At 44.2% G+C, this 19,545-nt stretch overlaps 8 protein-coding genes across 8 annotated transcripts; 2 read left to right on the forward strand and 6 right to left on the reverse strand.

The window, feature by feature from the left end:
• Window positions 1-45: 45 nt before the first annotated feature.
• Window positions 46-1,262, reverse strand: L199_004082 (uncharacterized protein; the record flags this gene model as incomplete). Its single annotated transcript, XM_064889810.1, has 2 exons — window positions 46-1,181; window positions 1,244-1,262. 2 exons carry the CDS (start codon window positions 1,260-1,262, stop codon window positions 46-48), a joined length of 1,155 nt encoding a protein of 384 aa, XP_064745882.1.
• A 1,038-nt stretch (window positions 1,263-2,300) lies between these two features.
• L199_004083 (uncharacterized protein) lies at window positions 2,301-2,800 on the reverse strand (the record flags this gene model as incomplete). Its single annotated transcript, XM_064889811.1, has 2 exons — window positions 2,301-2,407; window positions 2,473-2,800. 2 exons carry the CDS (start codon window positions 2,798-2,800, stop codon window positions 2,301-2,303), a joined length of 435 nt encoding a protein of 144 aa, XP_064745883.1.
• A 3,587-nt stretch (window positions 2,801-6,387) lies between these two features.
• On the reverse strand, window positions 6,388-7,758 carry L199_004084 (uncharacterized protein; the record flags this gene model as incomplete). The annotated part of the gene is made up of 7 exons (XM_064889812.1): window positions 6,388-6,515; window positions 6,590-6,652; window positions 6,729-6,982; window positions 7,059-7,180; window positions 7,269-7,497; window positions 7,601-7,631; window positions 7,701-7,758. The coding sequence occupies 7 exons, from the start codon at window positions 7,756-7,758 to the stop codon at window positions 6,388-6,390; spliced, it is 885 nt and encodes a 294-aa protein (XP_064745884.1).
• An 857-nt stretch (window positions 7,759-8,615) lies between these two features.
• On the reverse strand, window positions 8,616-9,528 carry L199_004085 (uncharacterized protein; the record flags this gene model as incomplete). Its single annotated transcript, XM_064889813.1, has 6 exons — window positions 8,616-8,835; window positions 8,915-8,985; window positions 9,065-9,158; window positions 9,243-9,258; window positions 9,327-9,414; window positions 9,517-9,528. The coding sequence occupies 6 exons, from the start codon at window positions 9,526-9,528 to the stop codon at window positions 8,616-8,618; spliced, it is 501 nt and encodes a 166-aa protein (XP_064745885.1).
• Window positions 9,529-10,228: 700 nt separating this feature from the next.
• L199_004086 (uncharacterized protein) lies at window positions 10,229-13,417 on the reverse strand (the record flags this gene model as incomplete). Its single annotated transcript, XM_064889814.1, has 1 exon — window positions 10,229-13,417. The coding sequence occupies one exon, from the start codon at window positions 13,415-13,417 to the stop codon at window positions 10,229-10,231; it is 3,189 nt and encodes a 1,062-aa protein (XP_064745886.1).
• A 592-nt stretch (window positions 13,418-14,009) lies between these two features.
• On the forward strand, window positions 14,010-16,016 carry L199_004087 (nicotinate phosphoribosyltransferase; the record flags this gene model as incomplete). Its single annotated transcript, XM_064889815.1, has 9 exons — window positions 14,010-14,084; window positions 14,167-14,293; window positions 14,359-14,598; window positions 14,673-14,729; window positions 14,801-14,994; window positions 15,056-15,182; window positions 15,267-15,581; window positions 15,711-15,856; window positions 15,933-16,016. The coding sequence occupies 9 exons, from the start codon at window positions 14,010-14,012 to the stop codon at window positions 16,014-16,016; spliced, it is 1,365 nt and encodes a 454-aa protein (XP_064745887.1).
• A 942-nt stretch (window positions 16,017-16,958) lies between these two features.
• Window positions 16,959-17,504, forward strand: L199_004088 (uncharacterized protein; the record flags this gene model as incomplete). The annotated part of the gene is made up of 2 exons (XM_064889816.1): window positions 16,959-17,026; window positions 17,339-17,504. The coding sequence occupies 2 exons, from the start codon at window positions 16,959-16,961 to the stop codon at window positions 17,502-17,504; spliced, it is 234 nt and encodes a 77-aa protein (XP_064745888.1).
• Window positions 17,505-17,834: 330 nt separating this feature from the next.
• On the reverse strand, window positions 17,835-19,237 carry L199_004089 (diphosphomevalonate decarboxylase; the record flags this gene model as incomplete). Its single annotated transcript, XM_064889817.1, has 3 exons — window positions 17,835-18,725; window positions 18,878-19,124; window positions 19,191-19,237. 3 exons carry the CDS (start codon window positions 19,235-19,237, stop codon window positions 17,835-17,837), a joined length of 1,185 nt encoding a protein of 394 aa, XP_064745889.1.
• Window positions 19,238-19,545: the final 308 nt, after the last annotated feature.

Genomic DNA, 19,545 nt, shown 5'->3' on the forward strand with positions numbered 1-19,545 from the left:
CAGTAATGAATCAAGGCGCAATTCACCAACGAATCGATGAGCTGGCTAAGCCGTATCTTCGATCGATCCGAAGCAACTTTTCCAAATTTTGGAAAACTTTTCCCAGTTTTTCGAATGTTTGCGTTGTGATCTGCCGGTTGAGCCACCGTTCTCACTTGCTGGGGTACTAGCACTTGGCATTGCCTCGGTCATCGTAAGATCGAGCGCAGAGAGTTCTCGGTGAGTGGGAGGGCTATGGAGATAACCTTCGGAAACACTACTCTTTCCACCATACTGCTTTCTCATCTCGTATATTCTCTTTTTGTCCATATCCGTGGGTGTGAACCGAGACAGAGCTTGCTCTATCTCAGCATACGTAGGTAGCTCCTCGTCAGATCTCACAAAGCTGGAGTCACCAGGATCATAAGCAGGAAGCTGGGCATTGACCTTGGATGATGTTCCGTGGCTCGGTTCGTCGGAGGTGATGGGAATTCCTTCTCGACATTTATCCCAGTGCTTGTATTCTTGCACTCTCATCATTTCGTCTAGGACCAGTGGACTCATTGGGTCTGGTCCGGAAAATCGAGAATCGTAAGCGAGTGATCGCAATCTCCAAGCTTTCTCTGCATGCGATCGTGCCTTTTCAGGAAGCATCTCTGTAGCTTCCGATGGTAGGCGACTTATGACTTGCTCGGACGATCTTCCGTCATAAATTGTATCTTGGACCCTTCGAGTGATATCGATAGCAAGCATTTCTTTGCCGTATTCAGATAAGATAGGTACGGTACTGTCGCCTTGTGTTTGCCAAAGTAAGACTTTCAAAGCACCTTCATCATCCCGATGATCCAGCCCGTATGCACAAACAACCCTCTTCTTCTCCTCCGAATCAGAATATTCTGGATCGTGCCATTTGGCCATGGCTTGTCCGGTTGCATGAGCTCTGACCACCGTAACAAGTTGATTGGTAATGGCAGTCTCCAAAAGTGCAACGATGGAAGCTGGTCTAGCTTCGACAGTGGTTGAAGTGTCGTGGTACTTCTCGATGAGAGTATCCCAATCCAGACCTCCAAAGTACAGGTCGAACGTATCCCGATCGTATTTCTGGCTTGCGAAAACTCGTGCCACATCTTCATGAGTTGTCTCTCGACTGCGCACCACCTCGTCCCGCAATGCATCAAGCTGTCCCGGATCCGAAGAGATATCTGAGGTGAATATATACCAGTCAGTCCAATGCTTTTCGCCACCCCAGGCAAAGAACACTTACAGGTATAAGCTCCAAGCATTTTCGCAGATTCGTAGTGTTCCGGGAAATTATCGTTCGTACTGGTAAATATGAATGAACAGGATGAAGGTCAAGGTAAAAAGTGTTATGATGAACAGGACAGCGTTCAAGGGATAAGAACAGAGAGAATCGTCTATATATCGAAAAATACCCTCCAAGCAAACAGAGTGGCGACTCGGTGGAGTCGCAATGTACAGTATTGTATTCGTCGGGATTGCGTCAGGTCGTGGTCTTCTTTCTCATAAGGCTTACAAAGGAGGCAAAGAGAAAGGTTAGCTCTTACCCCTGGACTTGAGAGCTCTACACAAGTGAAGAAGCAGCGTTCTCAAAGTCGTTTGTCGGCGTACAATACAGTGGAGCTCAATCAAAAAAGGAGCGCCACCAGACCTTTTACATAATTGGCGACAAGTATCCGCCACCACTTCGGAGAACTACTGCGTATCCTGTGGCAAGCATGGTGACGTGGATGTGGTGAGATGATCTTGTGATGATTTCACGAATCTGAGGTCATGTCAAGCGAATCTCGCTACTGCATCATGAAGCATAAAATCTATCCGCCACTTCGTTGGAGCGTCCTGATCCAAGGTTAGGATTGTTCTGGCACAGAGAAATTTCCCGGTCAGCTTCGAGATATTTCTATAGAGATGAGAAGAGGGAAGGTGTGCAGAATGTTTGGATATGAACATACCATGGCAAGATGAGCCAGAAGGAAAATGGATGCGTCAAACCCGACGAAAGAAATCCTACCAGCGTGGTCCAGTACATCGTGAAGCTAAGCATATAACAGGTCATTTCCAGTAACGAGGATGGGGTGTACGCATAACTCTTCATAGTGATTATGTGCACATTCATCACGGCTCAAAACTTTAGTGTTGACATATACTGGTACATAGCATGATACGGAAATAGTGATATATTACACAATTGGATAGTAGAGTATAAGGGAAAAGAGGTGCGAATGAATATGGTTGAGGGATGAGACAGAACGACCACTATCATGTTGCACATATTCTTCGAGATCCGAGTTGACTTTTCAGAACTAATCGTCGCTCTTCGACCTTCCTTTCCTTGCTCTCATGAGTTCGGCAATCTTCTTCCTTCTCTCGATCTCTGCCTTTGATAGAGGTTTCACGTTTATTCTTGCGCCTAATTTGATGAGCTGCGTCAGTCCCAAGATGAGTGTGGTGATTGTCAATATACTGAAAACATACCTTGAGGCTTTTTCACTCGTTCACGGAATGGTTCCTTTACTATCTTTTTCGTTGCATCAGTGCGATGGTTCTTAGGATTAGATGGGGTTTTGACAGCTTTCTCATCTTTGACAACCTCAGCGTCTTCGAAACTTTCATCGTGAGCTGAAGGTTCATGTTTACATCTCTTCTCCTCGTTCTGGGACGAATCGCCGTGAGCGATTCTCTCTTTCACTTTGGGCGAGGGCGGATTTGGCATGGACGATGCTGATGTGGGTGGCGAGGTGGAGGTGGGCTCTAGGAGAGATCTTGAAGGAAAATTTGAGGTAGACGATTTCGAGGAAGACATGATATACAGCGTTGGTGATGGAAGTGAGTAGTGTGTCTGGGAAAATGACTGTATAGCTCTCTAAGCGCTACAAGAGATCAGATTTTCGTCCGAAATGTGAATGAGATGGCAATACTCACAGTATTTGTCTGAAGATTCGATATACACGGAGCGAACAGGATGTTCAACCGTTGGACCTTTATCGATCTTCCTTCTCGGGATGTCCAAAATTAGGTAGTGGATATTAGTGATTACAAATCTGGGGTATCCTATCATTCAGCTTCAGCATCAGAACCCATCTGAATACGTAGATGGAGACGATACCGACTTTCAGAGTTGATGATACTCAGAAGGATGATGGGTTTGGAAGTATCGAAGAGAAAGATGGAAAGAGAAAGTGAACAGAGGAAAGAGGAAGATGGATACGAGTAAGACTGGAAATACATCACCGGCTGTGTCCGAAGTCATCCATCAGGATGAGTACGCACGGACCCACATTGTAATCATGATCAACTGATCAACCACGCACAGACCATGATGATGTCAGTATCCGATAGCGAGGGGAAACAAGTACACATTCATTCTTTTATCAACAGAATTACTATCTCTTGAATGATGTGTCTTTGGGATTGGGCCAGACAACTCGTTATCGGCAGAAAAGGTTGTCGAGCCCCATGAAATAAGTAGTCTGCCTTCAGTAGTGCGATGTAAGGCTGGGTAACCATAGGCAGACTTATCGTTTACTTGGACATGAGTGCTCCCACTACACTCATCTTCCTTTTCCTCATTCTTCAGCAATCTTGGTCATTGGAGTTGACCTTTGTGCCGGTCCGATCAGATATAGGTATACATGTACATTTTTCTTGAGCGTTTGAATTGTCCAACAAACATGTATACCCTTTGAGAATTTCACGACGATTTTCATTCGTAAGGTATTGATTGATGCATCGATGCATCCTCTTTTTCACTGCGATTAGCGTCTAACAAAATCCACATGTACCTTCTCCATTCAATCAGCTGTATCGAATCTGGTTGAAGTATAAACATGACAGATCCGTTGTACTTTCGATTTACAAATGAGAACTCCCATCGTGTACATCTCCGATCGATATGGTACAATTCGTACTACCTCTAACTATGAGTTGCTGACAGTTGTACGTCAGTTGATTGGTTGATAAGATCATAGGTTAACTATGGCAGTGAGATTGACGATCAGACGGTCGGAACAAAGAGCGGGCGAATGTTGTATGTCGTCTGTATGCGGTGCAGCTGGCCATGAATATGCGATACACTCCTTAAACTCAGGACCATGATGTTGTGCCCGTGGACCGGGTCGAAATAGCACAAGTAAAGCGTCGCTACTCACTTCACCATCGAAGATTTGATACAATCGTAAGTAACAACCATCTCCATTGTCCGATCTCCAGCACCATCGACCATCCCGTCGTGTAAGGAGACCTAACAGAGGGAAGCTCGGCCTCCAGCGATTAGCTGGAGGACATAGAGAGGCGAAGCGCTGGCTCTTCGAGCCAGCGCGGAGCCGCCCGTCGAACCACCCTCGCTCAGAGTTTGTCCTCCTTAGTGCAGGGGCAATGCTAATCTTTCTCTGTGTCGTTCCATGTTATCTTGTGCCCGGAGTCTGCCCTGATGCGTGGTTGATTTACGTGAGCGGAAAATGAGAGTGAAAGTTGTGATCGAGGGATGAGTGATGGTAGAGGAACTGCCACATATGCGCATGATGGGTGTCGCTGGGTAGAGGGAGTGGTTCAAGGTCATATGAGGCTGCTGATGGAATAGTAATGGTGGATTCCAGTGAAAGTAGAGAAGCACGAAGGTGTATACTCACCTGACACACCTCGCCTGAACCCCACTTCCACTAACCTTTTCCCTCCAGAAATTTCAATGTATGACCATCCTGACTAGCAGTACTTTCCTTCTTTACAATAGTTGGACGGTTGAGAGTGTTGTGACACAGCTGAACGGAATGAGTTGAAGAGCTTTGGAAGAAATGCAGACGAAGGGGAGAGGAAACAGAGGGAGGTTGGGCGGAAACTACGACTTTTTCTTTCCTTCCATCATGCTTCTACACAGACCTAAATATCTGGCGACTGTATGATTGAGTCACATCTATAGCGAGTAGATAACAGAGCAGATCGCCTGATCAAGGCTCAAGCAAGGGTACACAACTGATATGGAAGCAGAAGATAGCTAGGCTTACGCGCAATCGGCCCACACAGTGTGTTCTTCCAACCTTAATTCCAAGTCACTCGTACTACTTCTTTCTTCTATGCTTAAGTTGAATTTTCATCTCATATGCATGATGATAGACATTCAATTGATGGGGCGCAATAGATCAAACAATCTAGAGATGGTCAATCAGACAATAAGGTCCTTTGAGAGACACACACAATTGTAGATCCCATCATTCAACCAAACAGGCAATCCTTCGACGTCAACTACCCAAAATGGGACTTCCCGTCATACCTCCACTTCCTATTTTTTTTCCAGCGCGTCCAACAGACTCAGAATGAAGTGTGGAGGGGCGCGGAAGCGCCCCTTTGAGCCACATAAGCGGGAACAAACAAAAAACTCCTTCCGCCAAAGATGTCTTGACCTGCTTCACTTGGCGTCGTTTGATTTCGCCCGGGGGCAACCCCGTGGCATAAGATAACATTGGAACGATACAGAGAAGATTAGCATTGCCCCTGCATAAGGATGACAAACTCTGAGCGGAGAGGTGGTTCTTCGGAACCAAATATTTTTGTTATACCCCGGCTTTCCACCATTTTTCTCGATCAAGTCTCCTCTCCTTCGTCTTGAAACGCTCTACGTGGTCTCTGGAAATTCCCCGAGCGTGGCCGAGCATGGCTACGCCATGCCCGATTGTCCCCTTCGTTGTGTAGCGTCTACAGCCACGAAGATGAAGATGAGAGGGGTAGGACGCGAAGTGGAAGGAAATCTCACTACACCGTACGCGACGACTTCCTCCCTCCATCTGACACGATAATCTGATCGTCTACTACATTCTCAACACCCCTATGGTCAATTTGGATACATATCATCGACCGAGACGCATGCAATGGCAGCTCATGCATCTGAGACGTAAGGTTCATACATAGAGGAGCGAAGGTGGCGCGAAGCGCCACCTCCAAAGGACCTCGTTGTAGTTCCCTGCCGAGACGGTCTGTGCGCTCGGCATCATCTGTCGATCACTCTAGGGCCCATCTGATGCATATAAGCTATGCCATGAGTGGATGGAAGGTATACATCAGGTTTCTAATGCATAAGGTCAATATAGATGCTGGAACACGACAAGTAATGAGGCTGTTTGTGGAAGGTTCCTATAATACTTTACCTCGATGCACCTGAGCTGCAACAAGCGATGCCATTCCTTGAGATGATATATAGACCCAATGCATATGATATGCCGAACGTGTATTTAGATGCTTATGCTTATAAGATGCTATGCTGAAGATCGCAAATGAAGATCAAATAAAGATGGTTCGTATCTTATGAGCCGTGCTAATCCATGCTAATGATCGTCCGTCACCGTTGTATAAGTTCTCCACCATGCTCTTTCTCATCTCCGCTTTTCCGTTGCATGGCCATTATTGAGTATGTCCATTTTGCTTGACTTTCCGCCTGTCATCCGACTTGACTGGATACACAACTGGGAATATCGCCTTCTCGTCAAATGTATATGCGTCAGGTGACACTTTGATACAGAGATGAAGTACTGGTCCGGTATACAATATCAGTACCTTTTCTTCGTTCACGCACCGCCTCTCAAGCTAAGAGGGAGATACTCACATATTGATGCGGTAAATATGAGGAATGAGCCATATCCGGTCATCAAATGCCAATAAGCGTGACCTATCAAGATCACATCAACATCACCTAATCAGCTTACATCCCTTCTTCCCTTCTGGATTTCCTCTGGTTGACTTACCTTCAACTAGTACACCTAAGGGTCCGATGGCATCTCGTATAACCCTCAGCTGATTACAGAATATATTATCTATATTCCAAATTCCAAATCCAACTGCGAAAGTTACCACACCCCATGCCATCGTCTTGCCGATCTTGACTTTCGAGGGGTGGTTTGGGGGAAGTTTAAATGCTAGGTAGGCTGTTCGGGTAGTGGTGGTTATAAGGATGAGGGCGAATGCTATTTGGTGATATACCGGATTGGGTAGGTAGATGCTGTATCATATATCATATCAGTTTGGTTGATACTAAGCAAGTGCCAGAGATAGGACAGTGGAGGAGGTTGACTGACTATGAAGTAGTAACGAATACATCCCAAGCTATCATCACCAACGGTCCTAGTATACCATATCGAAATTCAAGTCCAGGTGAGGTTTCCAATATCAAAAAAGCAGCATATGATACGACGTATATCTATGACGATATGTAATCAATCAGCTCGTGCATGATGGATGTTCACAAGTCTCGTCATCCGATGTATCTCCTACACAGAGGTACTCACCATAGGCAATTCATCCATCAACTGCCACTCCCACCTCAAACTCATGTGAAACCCAAAACTACCTATACCTATCAGACTCAATCCTAGATAACAGTATGCGAACCGTTTCGGTAATCCATTATTCAGGACAGAGAAGAAGCCATACAATCCTAAGAGGATGGAAGGGAGATTGGTGAGAGTGTTGACTGTTTCAGCTATATAGGGAGTGTGGACGTAGTTCTTCTCGCACCTATATAACAAACATGGTTAGTACCATCCTCCACAGATTCACCTTATAATAGTGAATACGAGAGAAACAAGGATTGGAGATATTGTATAGATAGTTGACTCACCAATCTATCGTACTAGTGTGTTCACCCCAAACTGATCATCTCATGAAATCAATAATTGCTCCAGATTGAGAGACTGAGTGTATATCTGAGCATTACTCACATCCTGAAGATATCTGATTTCCTCTCAAATTATCAAAAGCCCCGTCGAAGGCCCCCATCTCGTGTATCGTTCACAGTGTCGGTATCGGTATTATAGGAAAATATCTTCTATACACAAATCGCTCTGAAAGAGAACTCTTCCCTTGCTTATCTAAGGTTCGTCGAGGTTCTCCTTTGTATTCTTTCTTTCTATCTGATATTAGACTCCTTTGTCAAGCTGGAAATGACCGCCGGTAATTTCGGCACAGCAAAATAGCCAGCTTGATGATCCGTCCTTTGCTTTGATGCAAAGGATGGTTGTCGTTTGATGGGCGTGACGTAAATGGCACCGGATCAAGGACGAAGGATGAACGTTTGTCTATATACAAATAACGTGTTGAGATACAATCTGCGATGCAAGTGGGGAAGGAGAAGAGAAAAGTGGGATCCTACGTATTCATCGTCTAGGTATATATAAAATATGAACGTATGAACAATAGGGATAATAATACCTTTTCTCACATAGGTTGATTGAGGGATTGAGGTCATGTTCAACTACGTAAGCACAATTCTGAAAATAGGTTTATAGGTGGAGGAATAGGGTAATGGAACGCTGGAATGTGTACCTTATGTAAACGGCCGAGTATGTTTACGGTGTTGGCTGAGGAAGTGGTGTTATACCTATGTATACTGTAGACGGTAGCAAAGTATTATAATGATTCATATTTGATTTGTGTGTATTTCCACTATTTGATCATCTACAGGCTTGTTTGTTCAATATTGCAGCTATGTATATAGGCTACAGTAAAATTATTATAAATGCCTTTTAGTTGATATTTCTTTCTTTCTCTTCCCACGATAGATATTCTCTTGTTTCTTATCACTCATCGTCCCTCTGTGTCATGCTTTGTCACTCTTCTAATTCGCCATAGCATGTCTACGCCAACTCTCCGCTCAACCTATCACCTCTCCTGATCGCACCAATACCAATGAACAAGATCGCACCGAGACCGAAACTGATCAAGATAGTCTCGATCCATCCGAAAGCTTCTGCCGCTACGTTCTGTGAGCAGTAGGTCAAGGTAGACGAACCGCATCGTTGGCCTCCTCCAAGAGCGGCTGTGAATGCTGCGGTGGATGAGAGCCAGAAAATCCATCTGAATGAGGGACGATATATCAGCATTGTCATCTCGAAAAAGTAAGGGAAGGCCACTGCAAATGAATAGGATGACTCACGTCAAGGCTAACCAAGCCAGGTGACTGGCAATGGAAGCTACGAAAGACAAGAAAGCGGTGTAGAAAGCGGCCTAAGGTTGGAAGGTGGACAATCAGCGGGTTATAGAGCAGAGCACTTGGGGAGCACTGAATAGAAGGAGGTAAACGCACGATGTAAGCAGCTGAGAAGAACACAGTCCACCATGAGACGAAGACCAAGAACTTGAGTCGATCTCGAATAGAGTTGGAAGGGTAGGTATCATGGCTGTGCAGAGAAACACACATATCAGCTGTGGTTTCGCTGTACTGGAACGAGCAATTAGAGGGAGACGGAATGATTGTCACTCACTCATTATATCGAGACACTGTATATACCGACAGCCAAGCGATCAGCTCATCGAATTCATTCTCGGATAGTTTACTCGAAACTCACCTAGCCAAGCTGTGATACATCCTTCGATCAGAGCGAAGAACAATAACAGTCCAAAGAAGATAGGATGTCCTCGTCGGATATGGATAGACTATAAGTGAGCCAAAAAAAAAAAAAAAGTTAAGCATTCGAGATGAGCGATACTCGTATGCAAGGTAACTATAAGTAGGTGGCAAGAGAGCAATGAACATACGGTATCGGCCATTATGATTGATTATCTATATATGGATGGATGGATTGTAAGAGTAGTTGTAGGTATATTATTTCTCGACTGTCAGATGAGAGTCGTTGATGATGAATATATGTATGACTTTGAAGACTCGAAGTGTGGTTATGATGATGATGGGATGTCTGAGGCTGAAAATGAGCGAATGAAAGACAGCAACAACAATCGACCCACTCCATCCTGTTTCTTCTGTTTTGTTAGCCCTAATTTTCTCAGCGACAACTGAAAGAAGCGACGTCATCGGCTAATGACGTTTACGTAAGTCCTCCTCTCCTACTCAGTACTGGTCTGCGTACACATATAATTTCGAATACGAGTACCGTACGTGGTTATGCTGTCGCATGCATGCATACTTTGATTCTGAATCGCGGTCAACATCATCTCACCAAAGTGTACAACGTAACTTATCATGGGCAGATCCGGCAAGGAACCAAGCCATGCCATTCCTGTAAAGTCTAATCGTATATTCTCGGTAGATGACGAATAAGAGTAAACCTACTATGGTATCTACAAGCGGTCTATTCCCCTGTCTGTCCGATTGTCAGTGATGCTCAAAACAGATCGATATTCGACATACAAGATACAGTGAATGTATGTCAATGATGCATGATGATATGATAGCTGATTGTGTATGAGTCAATGCAATAACAAGTCATCCTAACCTAGTAGTACCACCCAACTACTCTTCGTTCATTCTAGTCTTATATCTCCTCCTATTCTTTCTCTCTTTCCAAGCCCTCTGTCCTACCTCCCCGATCCTCACGGTACTCAACCCACCCACCAACCGTCTCTGCAGACTCCTGACAATCCTCCTCCTCACTCTACCCCTCTTCTCGTCGGATCTATGTATCCGTCTACTCTCAATCAGATCTTTATTCCTCTCTTTCACCGCTTGTTCACCCAAAAGGGCCCTCTTCAACGCTCGATTCGTTCGATTATTCAACCTAGTCATTCGACGGAGTTCAATCGGTCTAGCTAAATCATCTTCTCGGAGTAATCTTTCTGAAAGATCTAATATCTCTTGATCCGCTTTGAGCTTTTCCAATTGTCTATAAGTATAATGCCGATCATCATGTTTATGATCATCTATCATCATCTCAATTTCCTTCCAACTCTCCAACTGGGTATGCTCTTGAGTCGTGAACGTATTCGTAGTGGTGGAGCTGGAGACTATAGGCGAATTAACAGGTAAACCCAATTTCTTCCTCTGATAATTTCTCACTCCCCTAACAATCTTTCTCGTGATTCTATCTAAAGCGGGACCATATTTCTCCAAAATACTCAAACAACCTTTCAAATCGCCCTGACCTCTTAGAGCTTGAGAAGAGACCACAATGGCTTTTCGATCCAAGTGAATATCCAATTCTCTCAAATCCGTATAACACATCAAGGAGGCCTCGGAGTACTGTCCAGAATTGTTATAGGCTTGGATCATAGCAGTGATAATCTCCAATTCAGTTTGTTTGTCTCTTCGTTTTGAATGTGGATCAAGCATCAATCTAATTCTCTCGTATATCTTTCTCGATTCCGTTGGTCGTTGAATCTTACCCCAACCGACTAAAAGCGTAAACAACATCGATTTGGTTATCCTACATCCAACTTGATCTGCTAAACCCAACAAATCTTGAGCCTGATACATCAATCCAGCATCTGAATAACCCTGCATCAAAGCGACAAAATGTCTTTGATCAGGTTTATATCCTCTTTGAATTAATGAATTCCACACTATCCTAGCAGAGGGCAAATTCGATATTCGACTGGAAGTCATCGAATCGTATCGCAATCGATTGACCAAAGATCGAGAACCGGATGTTGTATCAACAGACTTCAAGGCGTTTAATATCCCTTCAAGAGATTGTCGGAATCGCGGTGAGAGGTTTATTCCAGCTGTAGGTGAGAAAGTGTTGGAAGATGTCGATGGTCGTAACAGGTCATTGTCCTTTGGTGAGGTCTTGCTTGTCCGAGCAATCGATTTGATGGCACTTTGGATTATCGAGTCCAATAGGGTTTGAGTAGGTTTCAATGTCGACGAATTCATTATCCTTTCTACCCAATTCGCCAATTCCGTAGGTGTATGATGGATCGATTGTCTAACGAAATCCACCACAATCTTCAACGTCAAATCATCAGGTCTGACTCCATATTCATGTAAAAGGGCCAAACCCGACTCTATCCCTTTCAATCCTCTTTGTCTACCCAATACACCTATAAGGTAATTGAACGACTTGATATCCGGTTTAACACCATCAGGTAAAGCCCACTCGTTATCCGCCAGGGAGGGTTCGAATATCGATACAGCTTCGTCGAGCAGGTTTAACCCGTTCAGGGCTCGGAGTAAGGTTGTGATGGTCTGATCGGTTATAACGACTTGTCCAACTTTCATATCTCTCCATAATGATCTTAGATCTTCTATATCTCCCGTTTGACTATACAAGTCAAAGATCAATGTCGCAGTGGCAAGATTCGGTTTAACCTTGATATGTCCACTGTGCAAAGATCGTTTTGACATGCTTGTATCTTGTATTCCCGTCCAATCGTTCAAATCAAATCTTTTCGCAAGATACTTGGCTGAAGTCAAATCTCCATTTTGCATCCTTAACCTGATCAACGCATTCAACAACCTTGCTGATAGTGGTATATTCAATCTCTCAATATCGCTCAATACCCTATTTTCAATATCCACATCATATCCCAACGCTCTATATCCACGTAATATCGATAATTGCTGAGTCTGGTGATCTGCTATACCCTTCTCATTGGCTTCTCTAACTGTATCTCTGGCAGTAGGTAGATCGCCAATCTCCAAATATGACTGAATCAAGTGATTGTACGCTTCAGCTGTTGGTTGAAGATCGAATGCTTGATATAGTTGGAACAGACGGGGTATCTTGGTTGATTGAAATATACCAAAATGGGCTTGCAGATAATAAGCCAGTATATCCGATGTGTAGTATTGTCGTGGGAAGGAATCAGGATTGAATAGTTCGATTATCAATTTCCATCTATAGGTCAACGCAAGATCTTCTACTATATTATCAAAGTAGATCACTCCTTCGTCTGGATGAGACAGTTGTTCCCTGAGTCTATCCTGAAAGACCGACTTGTACAATCTGAGTTGATTCAACCTTGAACATAGTCCTAAGAATTGTCTAACGATTTTACCCCTAAAGTAATTGCCTTGATTCAAATTCTCATGACCTTTATTACCCCCAGATAAAGAGAACAATATCGCTCGTAGGATTCTTAGTGACTTGAGGACCTGATCGTTATTTAATCGACTCAGAAGGACTGGACGTTCTCTCAATACCCTATTGCATCCATGCATGAGTGATCGAAGTTCATGGTGCTTGATCAACCTAAGATCGGATTGAGGGAGGGTCGATAGTGTTAACAGGGCTAAGAGAGGTTGAGAAACGACAAGACCTCGAAAAGTTTCTAGAGGAGGTAAAGGCGATGGAGGGAGTGTCGCTAAGTCGTAGGTGTATAACCATGAATCTAACCATTCCGGTGTAGGTGGATCAGAATTCGGTTGAAGCGTATATTCATCATCGCTCGTTATCCCTATCGATTCATCCCTCCGATCATAACGCGATGATCGAGGATCCTCCGCAAAAGCTAATGCAGCATTTGATGTCATTCCAGATGATATACCTCTAGATTTTCTGGTAGTGGACGAAGACGAATCTTTGCTGTTCCTCCTTGTGACTGAAGTTGGGTTTGAGTCAGAATGAACTCGCCGTATGGGTGCTTGAGCGATGGCAGCGGCGCGAATGATAGCTTGCCGGGATGATTCTGCGGGGAGAGCAGGCGGAAAGGGGATTGAGGAAGTGAGACGCCTCACGCATGCTTGACGAGTCGAGGAGAGCATGGGGAGGGGGAAGTGAGTGATCTTATGCGCTGTGGTAGGGATGGGCAAAAGTCAGATTGATGGACCAATGAAAGTGGAGGGAATGCAGGTCAGATCGTAGTCAAACATACCTTGAGTCAAGCATGAGCAGAGACGTTTTCTCTTCTGATGAGTTACGAGAGTCTCTTGTTGCCAGCACCGACAGCAGGGAGATGATGATACCTTGTGCTGTTTACTGGATTGATGTTTGCCTAGAGGTCGATGTTTTTGGTGGATCAACTGGGGTAGGAGCAATCCGGAAAAAAGTCAAAGTAGCGATGTTGTGCAGGTTTACGTGAAAGTATGGCATAGGACACTTAAATGGGCGGAGTGACTAAAATGGATCGACCAGTATTCGGGTTATTCCTGCGGTGGAGGAAGGTCACCTCTCCATCTCTGAAAGATAAGCAAGCATTCATATTCATCGACTCGAGTACACACCGTAGCCTTCTGTTCATCATCTCTATATACCTACAGATCAGTAGTATACCCCCCCCCACCCCCCCTTTCATACCTATATACCCTCTCGTCCCTCTATCATTCCTCACCCATTTCTGACAGCATCGACAGCAATATGACAGACAACCTCAACTTACCAGCCGAAGAGGTAGAAATACCATTCTCAATCCTCGACACGGATTTATACAAGGTATGTACTCCCAACTCAGCTGATCCTTCAGATATGTTTGCTTCATTTAGAGCTCAAGCTCAAGCTGTGGTTCAACGTGTAGCTCACCATGCAAAATGCCGTCTTGCATCATTTCTACGACGCTCAAGTGATCATCAAATTCACCAACAGATCACCTCAGATGCTATTCAATAGGGAATGTTTCGACTGGGTCAAAGGACGTGTACTTCGTGAGCTCTCTGCCGCGCGCTCCTCTACCGGACTGACAGCTCATGCTCCTGACTCTTGGCTATAGGACTCGGAGAACTGCAGTTACAGTCACACGAGAGGGAAGCTTTGAAATCCTCTTATCCTTGGTTCTCCGATGAATATTTAGATTATCTCGGATCAATGCGACTTGACCCTATAAACCAGGTTGAACTGTGTTTTTACCCTAGTAAGGATTCTGAAGATGGTACATTTGGTGAGATTGGGATAGTGATCAAGGGGCCTTGGAGGGATACTATTCTGTATGAAGTACCCATTATGTCAATTTGTAAGTTGCTTCTCTATCAGCTACCATGTCGATCACAAGCATATTGGATTTCAAGCTGATACTTTATCTCGTAGTAAGTGAAGGATACTTCAAGTTTGTAGATACAGATTGGAATTACGATGGACAATTTGGTACGTGCTCTGCCTTACCCCAGCTGACACTCTTCAGGTTTAACGTGAGCTGATATCGATATGACGCGTAGAACTAGCCAAGAAGAAAGCTCTCGATTTGCTTTCACCACCATCAGGAGTATCTCCCTTGATATTTTCTGAGTTCGGTACGAGACGACGAAGGTCTTTCAGGACGCAGGATACAGTTATTAGAGGGTTGATAGCTGGATATGAAGAGTGGAAAAGCAATGGTGGAAATGGTGGATTGCTAGCTGGAACAAGTAATGTGAATTAGTCTGTATCCACAACCTTGAATCGCTTAGCTGAAGTTCCAACACAATCATTAGGTATACCTGGCTTTGAAGTACGGATTGAAACCTGTTGGTACCATTGCACACGAATGGATTATGGCTATTGGCGCTACTTACGGGTACAAGGAAGCCAATGCTAGAGCTATGGACATGTGGGAGGAAGGTAAGTCGGCATTGTCAAGGCATCAAATGTCATATTCAAATTCAGATTCCATCTCATCTGATATTCTATGATACTTCATGATAGTCTACCCACCTGGACCTGGTGGCGCACCATTAACAATGTTGACCGACACATACACCGCTCAAGCCTTCTTTACGGATTTCATCTCCAATCCTGAACGAGCCCTTCGTTGGTCTACCCTAAGACAGGACTCAGGAGATCCGTTTGAATTTGTCAAATCCGCCAAAGAGCATTGGAAGATTATCGAAGATAAAGCCGGTATGGTCAGGAAAGATGATGGGGAAATTGGGAGGGGTAAAAGAGTTATTTTTAGTGATGGGTTGGATGTAGAGAAATCTGTGGAATTGCAGAAAGGATGTGATGAAATTGGTATAGCTGGTGAGTTGCTTCATCTTATAACCTGAGCAGAACCACCACGGATTTTGTTATGTTGTTTTCAATTGTGTCAAGCAATATCATCTCAGCTTATGAATTTGAGGCTGATTGTGACCTCTATCTCTTACATAGCTTCCTTCGGTATAGGAACATTCCTAACGAACGATTTCAAGAAATGTTCCAATCCATCCGAAACTTCCAAACCACTGAATATAGTGATCAAGCTCAACCAGATAGATGGAAAGAATTGTGTGAAACTGTCCGACGATAAAGGCAAGGTCAGTTGAGCATGTGATTCGTACATCACACAGTGAAACCCATCAATCTGACCATTTGACACTTGTGGTGAAATAGTATACCGGTGATGTCGAAGAAGTGAAACGAGCACAGGAGGAATTGGGATTATCTCATGAACATGAAGAGAAGCGAAGGGGATAATCTTGCCACGAGAATGAATGAGAATATGGTGATACCCATACCGCTCAGGAATCGATACGGATCACCTACGTGAACAACTACATACTACGAAGACGACACACAAGCTTGTTGAGGGGCATGATACGATAAAGTGTGATGGCTCGATACAGGACTTTTAGATATCACACAGGGAGGTGGACTTGTCAGTTTGATGATCATAGATCGACCAGATCGACTAACCTCGTAAGATGTATACAGAAGAAAGTAGACCCTGTTCAATAAGTAGATGATGGGTTCAATCTATGACGTAGCGGCCACGAAATCTGGCAGTGGCTTCGGCATACTGGTTGATTGGGACGATACTGACCGACTAAGGATATGACTGTATCCTACTCACTGATACCTTCGAAACTGGATCACTTAAATCAAGCTTGTTAAGGTTGATCGATTTATATAAACCCAGCCGGAGTACCCTTACTTTCCGACGATCACAACATCTCCTCAAGATCACAGTGAACCCTAATGGTAAATCAAAGGTTACCAACTCTCAAACCACAGATCACTCCCTACTCCCATCACAAAGGCCCAAACGATATCCCTAATTGGAAGATCGGTGTTTCTTCTCGGTATCAAGGAATGTCACATCATCACATAGGATGCATATCGATGCTCTGAGCAAGATCCGATATTCGAGATTCACGATCTACCCATTTAGGGGGAAAGGGGTTGTACTACTCAAGATTGTCTAAGGATCCTGACTGGTCCTTTCATAGGTGACCTCTCAAAGGATCATCTTGTGACGTGGTGGCAGCATAGATGCGGACCGGTGTTAAGAGGGTATATATACCATCGTTATATCTAATCTCATTCTCTACTGATCTCTTCAGACAATCTGAACCATACTCATATTGTAATACAATTATACTAAACGATATTTTACCAGTTTCAATCTCGTATACGACCATGATCACTTACGCTCCTAAGACATTCACTGTATCTCGATTAACTTCCTTATGTAGACAAAGTCAAAGGTGGGTTCATATCCCTCAATCCCATACTTGCAGTTCCATCTTCAGACAAGATTCGCCTGGCGATATACCCATTGGATTCCCCTTTCCTTGGCCTGTTCAATTCCCTTATCCTGATGGTCCACCAGATACCACCGAGTTACCTATTCATCTCCCACCGCCTCCTTCAGTTAATTTGCCTGATAAAGATAAACATGTCTCATTTCCTTCTTGGGATGAAGAAAAGGATCGTAGCTGACTCTTGTACCTACTTTCACACAACCTCTTTCCGTCTCCATGGGACTCAAATTGTATATTACTCATTACACTATTTAGCCTCACTCAAGGTTTATCTTCCTCGCAATCGACCAAAGAACCGTATAATCAACCTTCTGTGACTATCAAGACTTTCTCTCATAGAACACAATTCACCGAAGGAGTATTGAGGAATAAGATTGAGAAAGCTAGATTGGCACATTTGAAAAGACATGGAAAGCTCTGATGGATGTGTTCGTTGGATACGATGAAGTTTTCAAGGCAATATTGGTAGTTATAGTGTAACTTGGTGACGGCGGATTACGGGATGTCGTATCGTATCTTGTATATGTAGAATCAGATCAAGCTTCAATCATCAGATGGTTTGTATAGTGTAGTTTTCCTTTTGGTTGTAACATAACACTGTAGTATATTGTGCGACGCATGAATGTATGTAAGATTATCTATGATATATGCATGAAGGTATATTACTTTGTACGTATATACGGGAATTATATTTCACTACTCACTTGACCTCAGTACCCATCAAAGACTTTGTTATATGCCCAATTCGGCTCTAAGCCAAAACCTTTGGCTCCCCGTTCTCACCCAACAGACTTTCCTCCTTACCCAAAGTCCTAGGTCCATCACCCACTCTCGTATGGATCAAGCTTTTCACCGCACCCTTCTCCCATCCTCCTTCCCTAACGACATTCACGTTGAACCCTTCTGGCAACTCTGCGGCTTTCGTGTCGAAAGGATCCCTAGTTTCTTCGGACGTGGGGAAAAACTTGTTGATGACTCCCAATACTTTGGGCATATTCTTTTCCAAAGCATATATAACAGCGTTGGGTCCAGCATCGAACGTATAAGCAGCGACTATTTCTCCAGAAGATCTGTTCAATTCCTCTATAACGGCAATGATAGATTTGGATACATCGTTGAGGTAGAAGATAGGTGGAGAAGTATCGAGACAGACCGAATGGAATGAATTAGAATCTTTCATTGTGATCTCTCCAAATGTTGCGAAATCTTTAGATTGGATAGCTTTGGAAATATCATCCATTCTGCCTGGAACGATCTTCAATCGATGTTGGAGCAAAGTAGAAGTTTCAACTGTACGTTGCATACCCGATGTCGAGGAGGTTCCTTTCTTTGCGTCGCTCACCACACAGATCAAAGCGTGCATCTCGGGCCAATGCGATTGAGGTGCGACCTCTTCAGCTAAAGAGTCTGATCCATCTTCGGCGGAACCTTCTCGCCAAGCTACGAAACCACCGAATAATGATCGACAGGCTGAACCGGATCCTTGACGGGCGATGAGGGAGAGCTGAGAGGCTGATTGAGGGAGGGAGTAGAGCTTGGCAAGGGAGGCTACGAGGGCGGCGAGACCTGATGCGGAGGAGGCGAGACCGGCTGCCGTTGGGAAGTTGTTGTATGAGGCGATACGGAGAGGCCATTGGGAGAGCTATGACGGGGAGAAAAGATCAGTACAGTTCGTGTTTCGCAAATATAGGTGTAAAGTGGATATATCATGACATGGCCACTTAGAGCAAAGAGTGAACGGTGAAGTGGATTGGCTGTGTGATGAATATTACATGAATGACAGCTCGCACTCACCCTGGGTAGACTCGAATCCTTATCTTCCTCAATCTTCCTCCAATTCCTCAATTCCTTAATACAAACACCCAATCTACCATCCTCTTTTACAGTCTCTTCTTTCCCGTTCAACCATAATCTATCTCCCTTTGCGAACGACTCGTCAGCTCTGGAAGTAGTAGTGGACCGCAGGTGATCTTGATCCAAGGTCACAGAGAGAGAAGAATTGGTAGGTAAGATTAATTTGGTATTTCGTTTACCCCAATACCTATAAACCAAGATATCAGCATACACTTACCTATCACAGCAGAGGAAAACTGGCATGTAAACGTACTTTATACAAGCTATGTTGACTGGGGCTGAGACTGTCGCTTCGTACATCTTGTTACTTCGCCTTCTTTGATTCCGAGTTGCAGGTCAAGTGAATGGAAGATATGCAGAAAGACAATAGCAGAAAAGTCAATGTTGAACTTTTGACAATCGCGAACCGTGAACCGTACGATGTTTTTGTCCATCCTTCCTGTTCAGGGCCAAAGCTCAGGTTCGTGGCATCTGCACGTGGCACACGCTACATTGATGAACTTCGACTTTCCAACGCACCAAGATTTCTCAAGTATACTTCAATCCGTAGAGCATAGAGCGAGCGCTCATGATGCGTGAAGTACCTTCCTGCTCGGGGGCACACATAA

The sequence above is a fragment of the Kwoniella botswanensis genome, chromosome 1, assembly GCF_036426115.1.
Source record: "Kwoniella botswanensis chromosome 1, complete sequence".
Classification (NCBI taxonomy): Eukaryota; Fungi; Basidiomycota; class Tremellomycetes; order Tremellales; family Cryptococcaceae; genus Kwoniella; species Kwoniella botswanensis.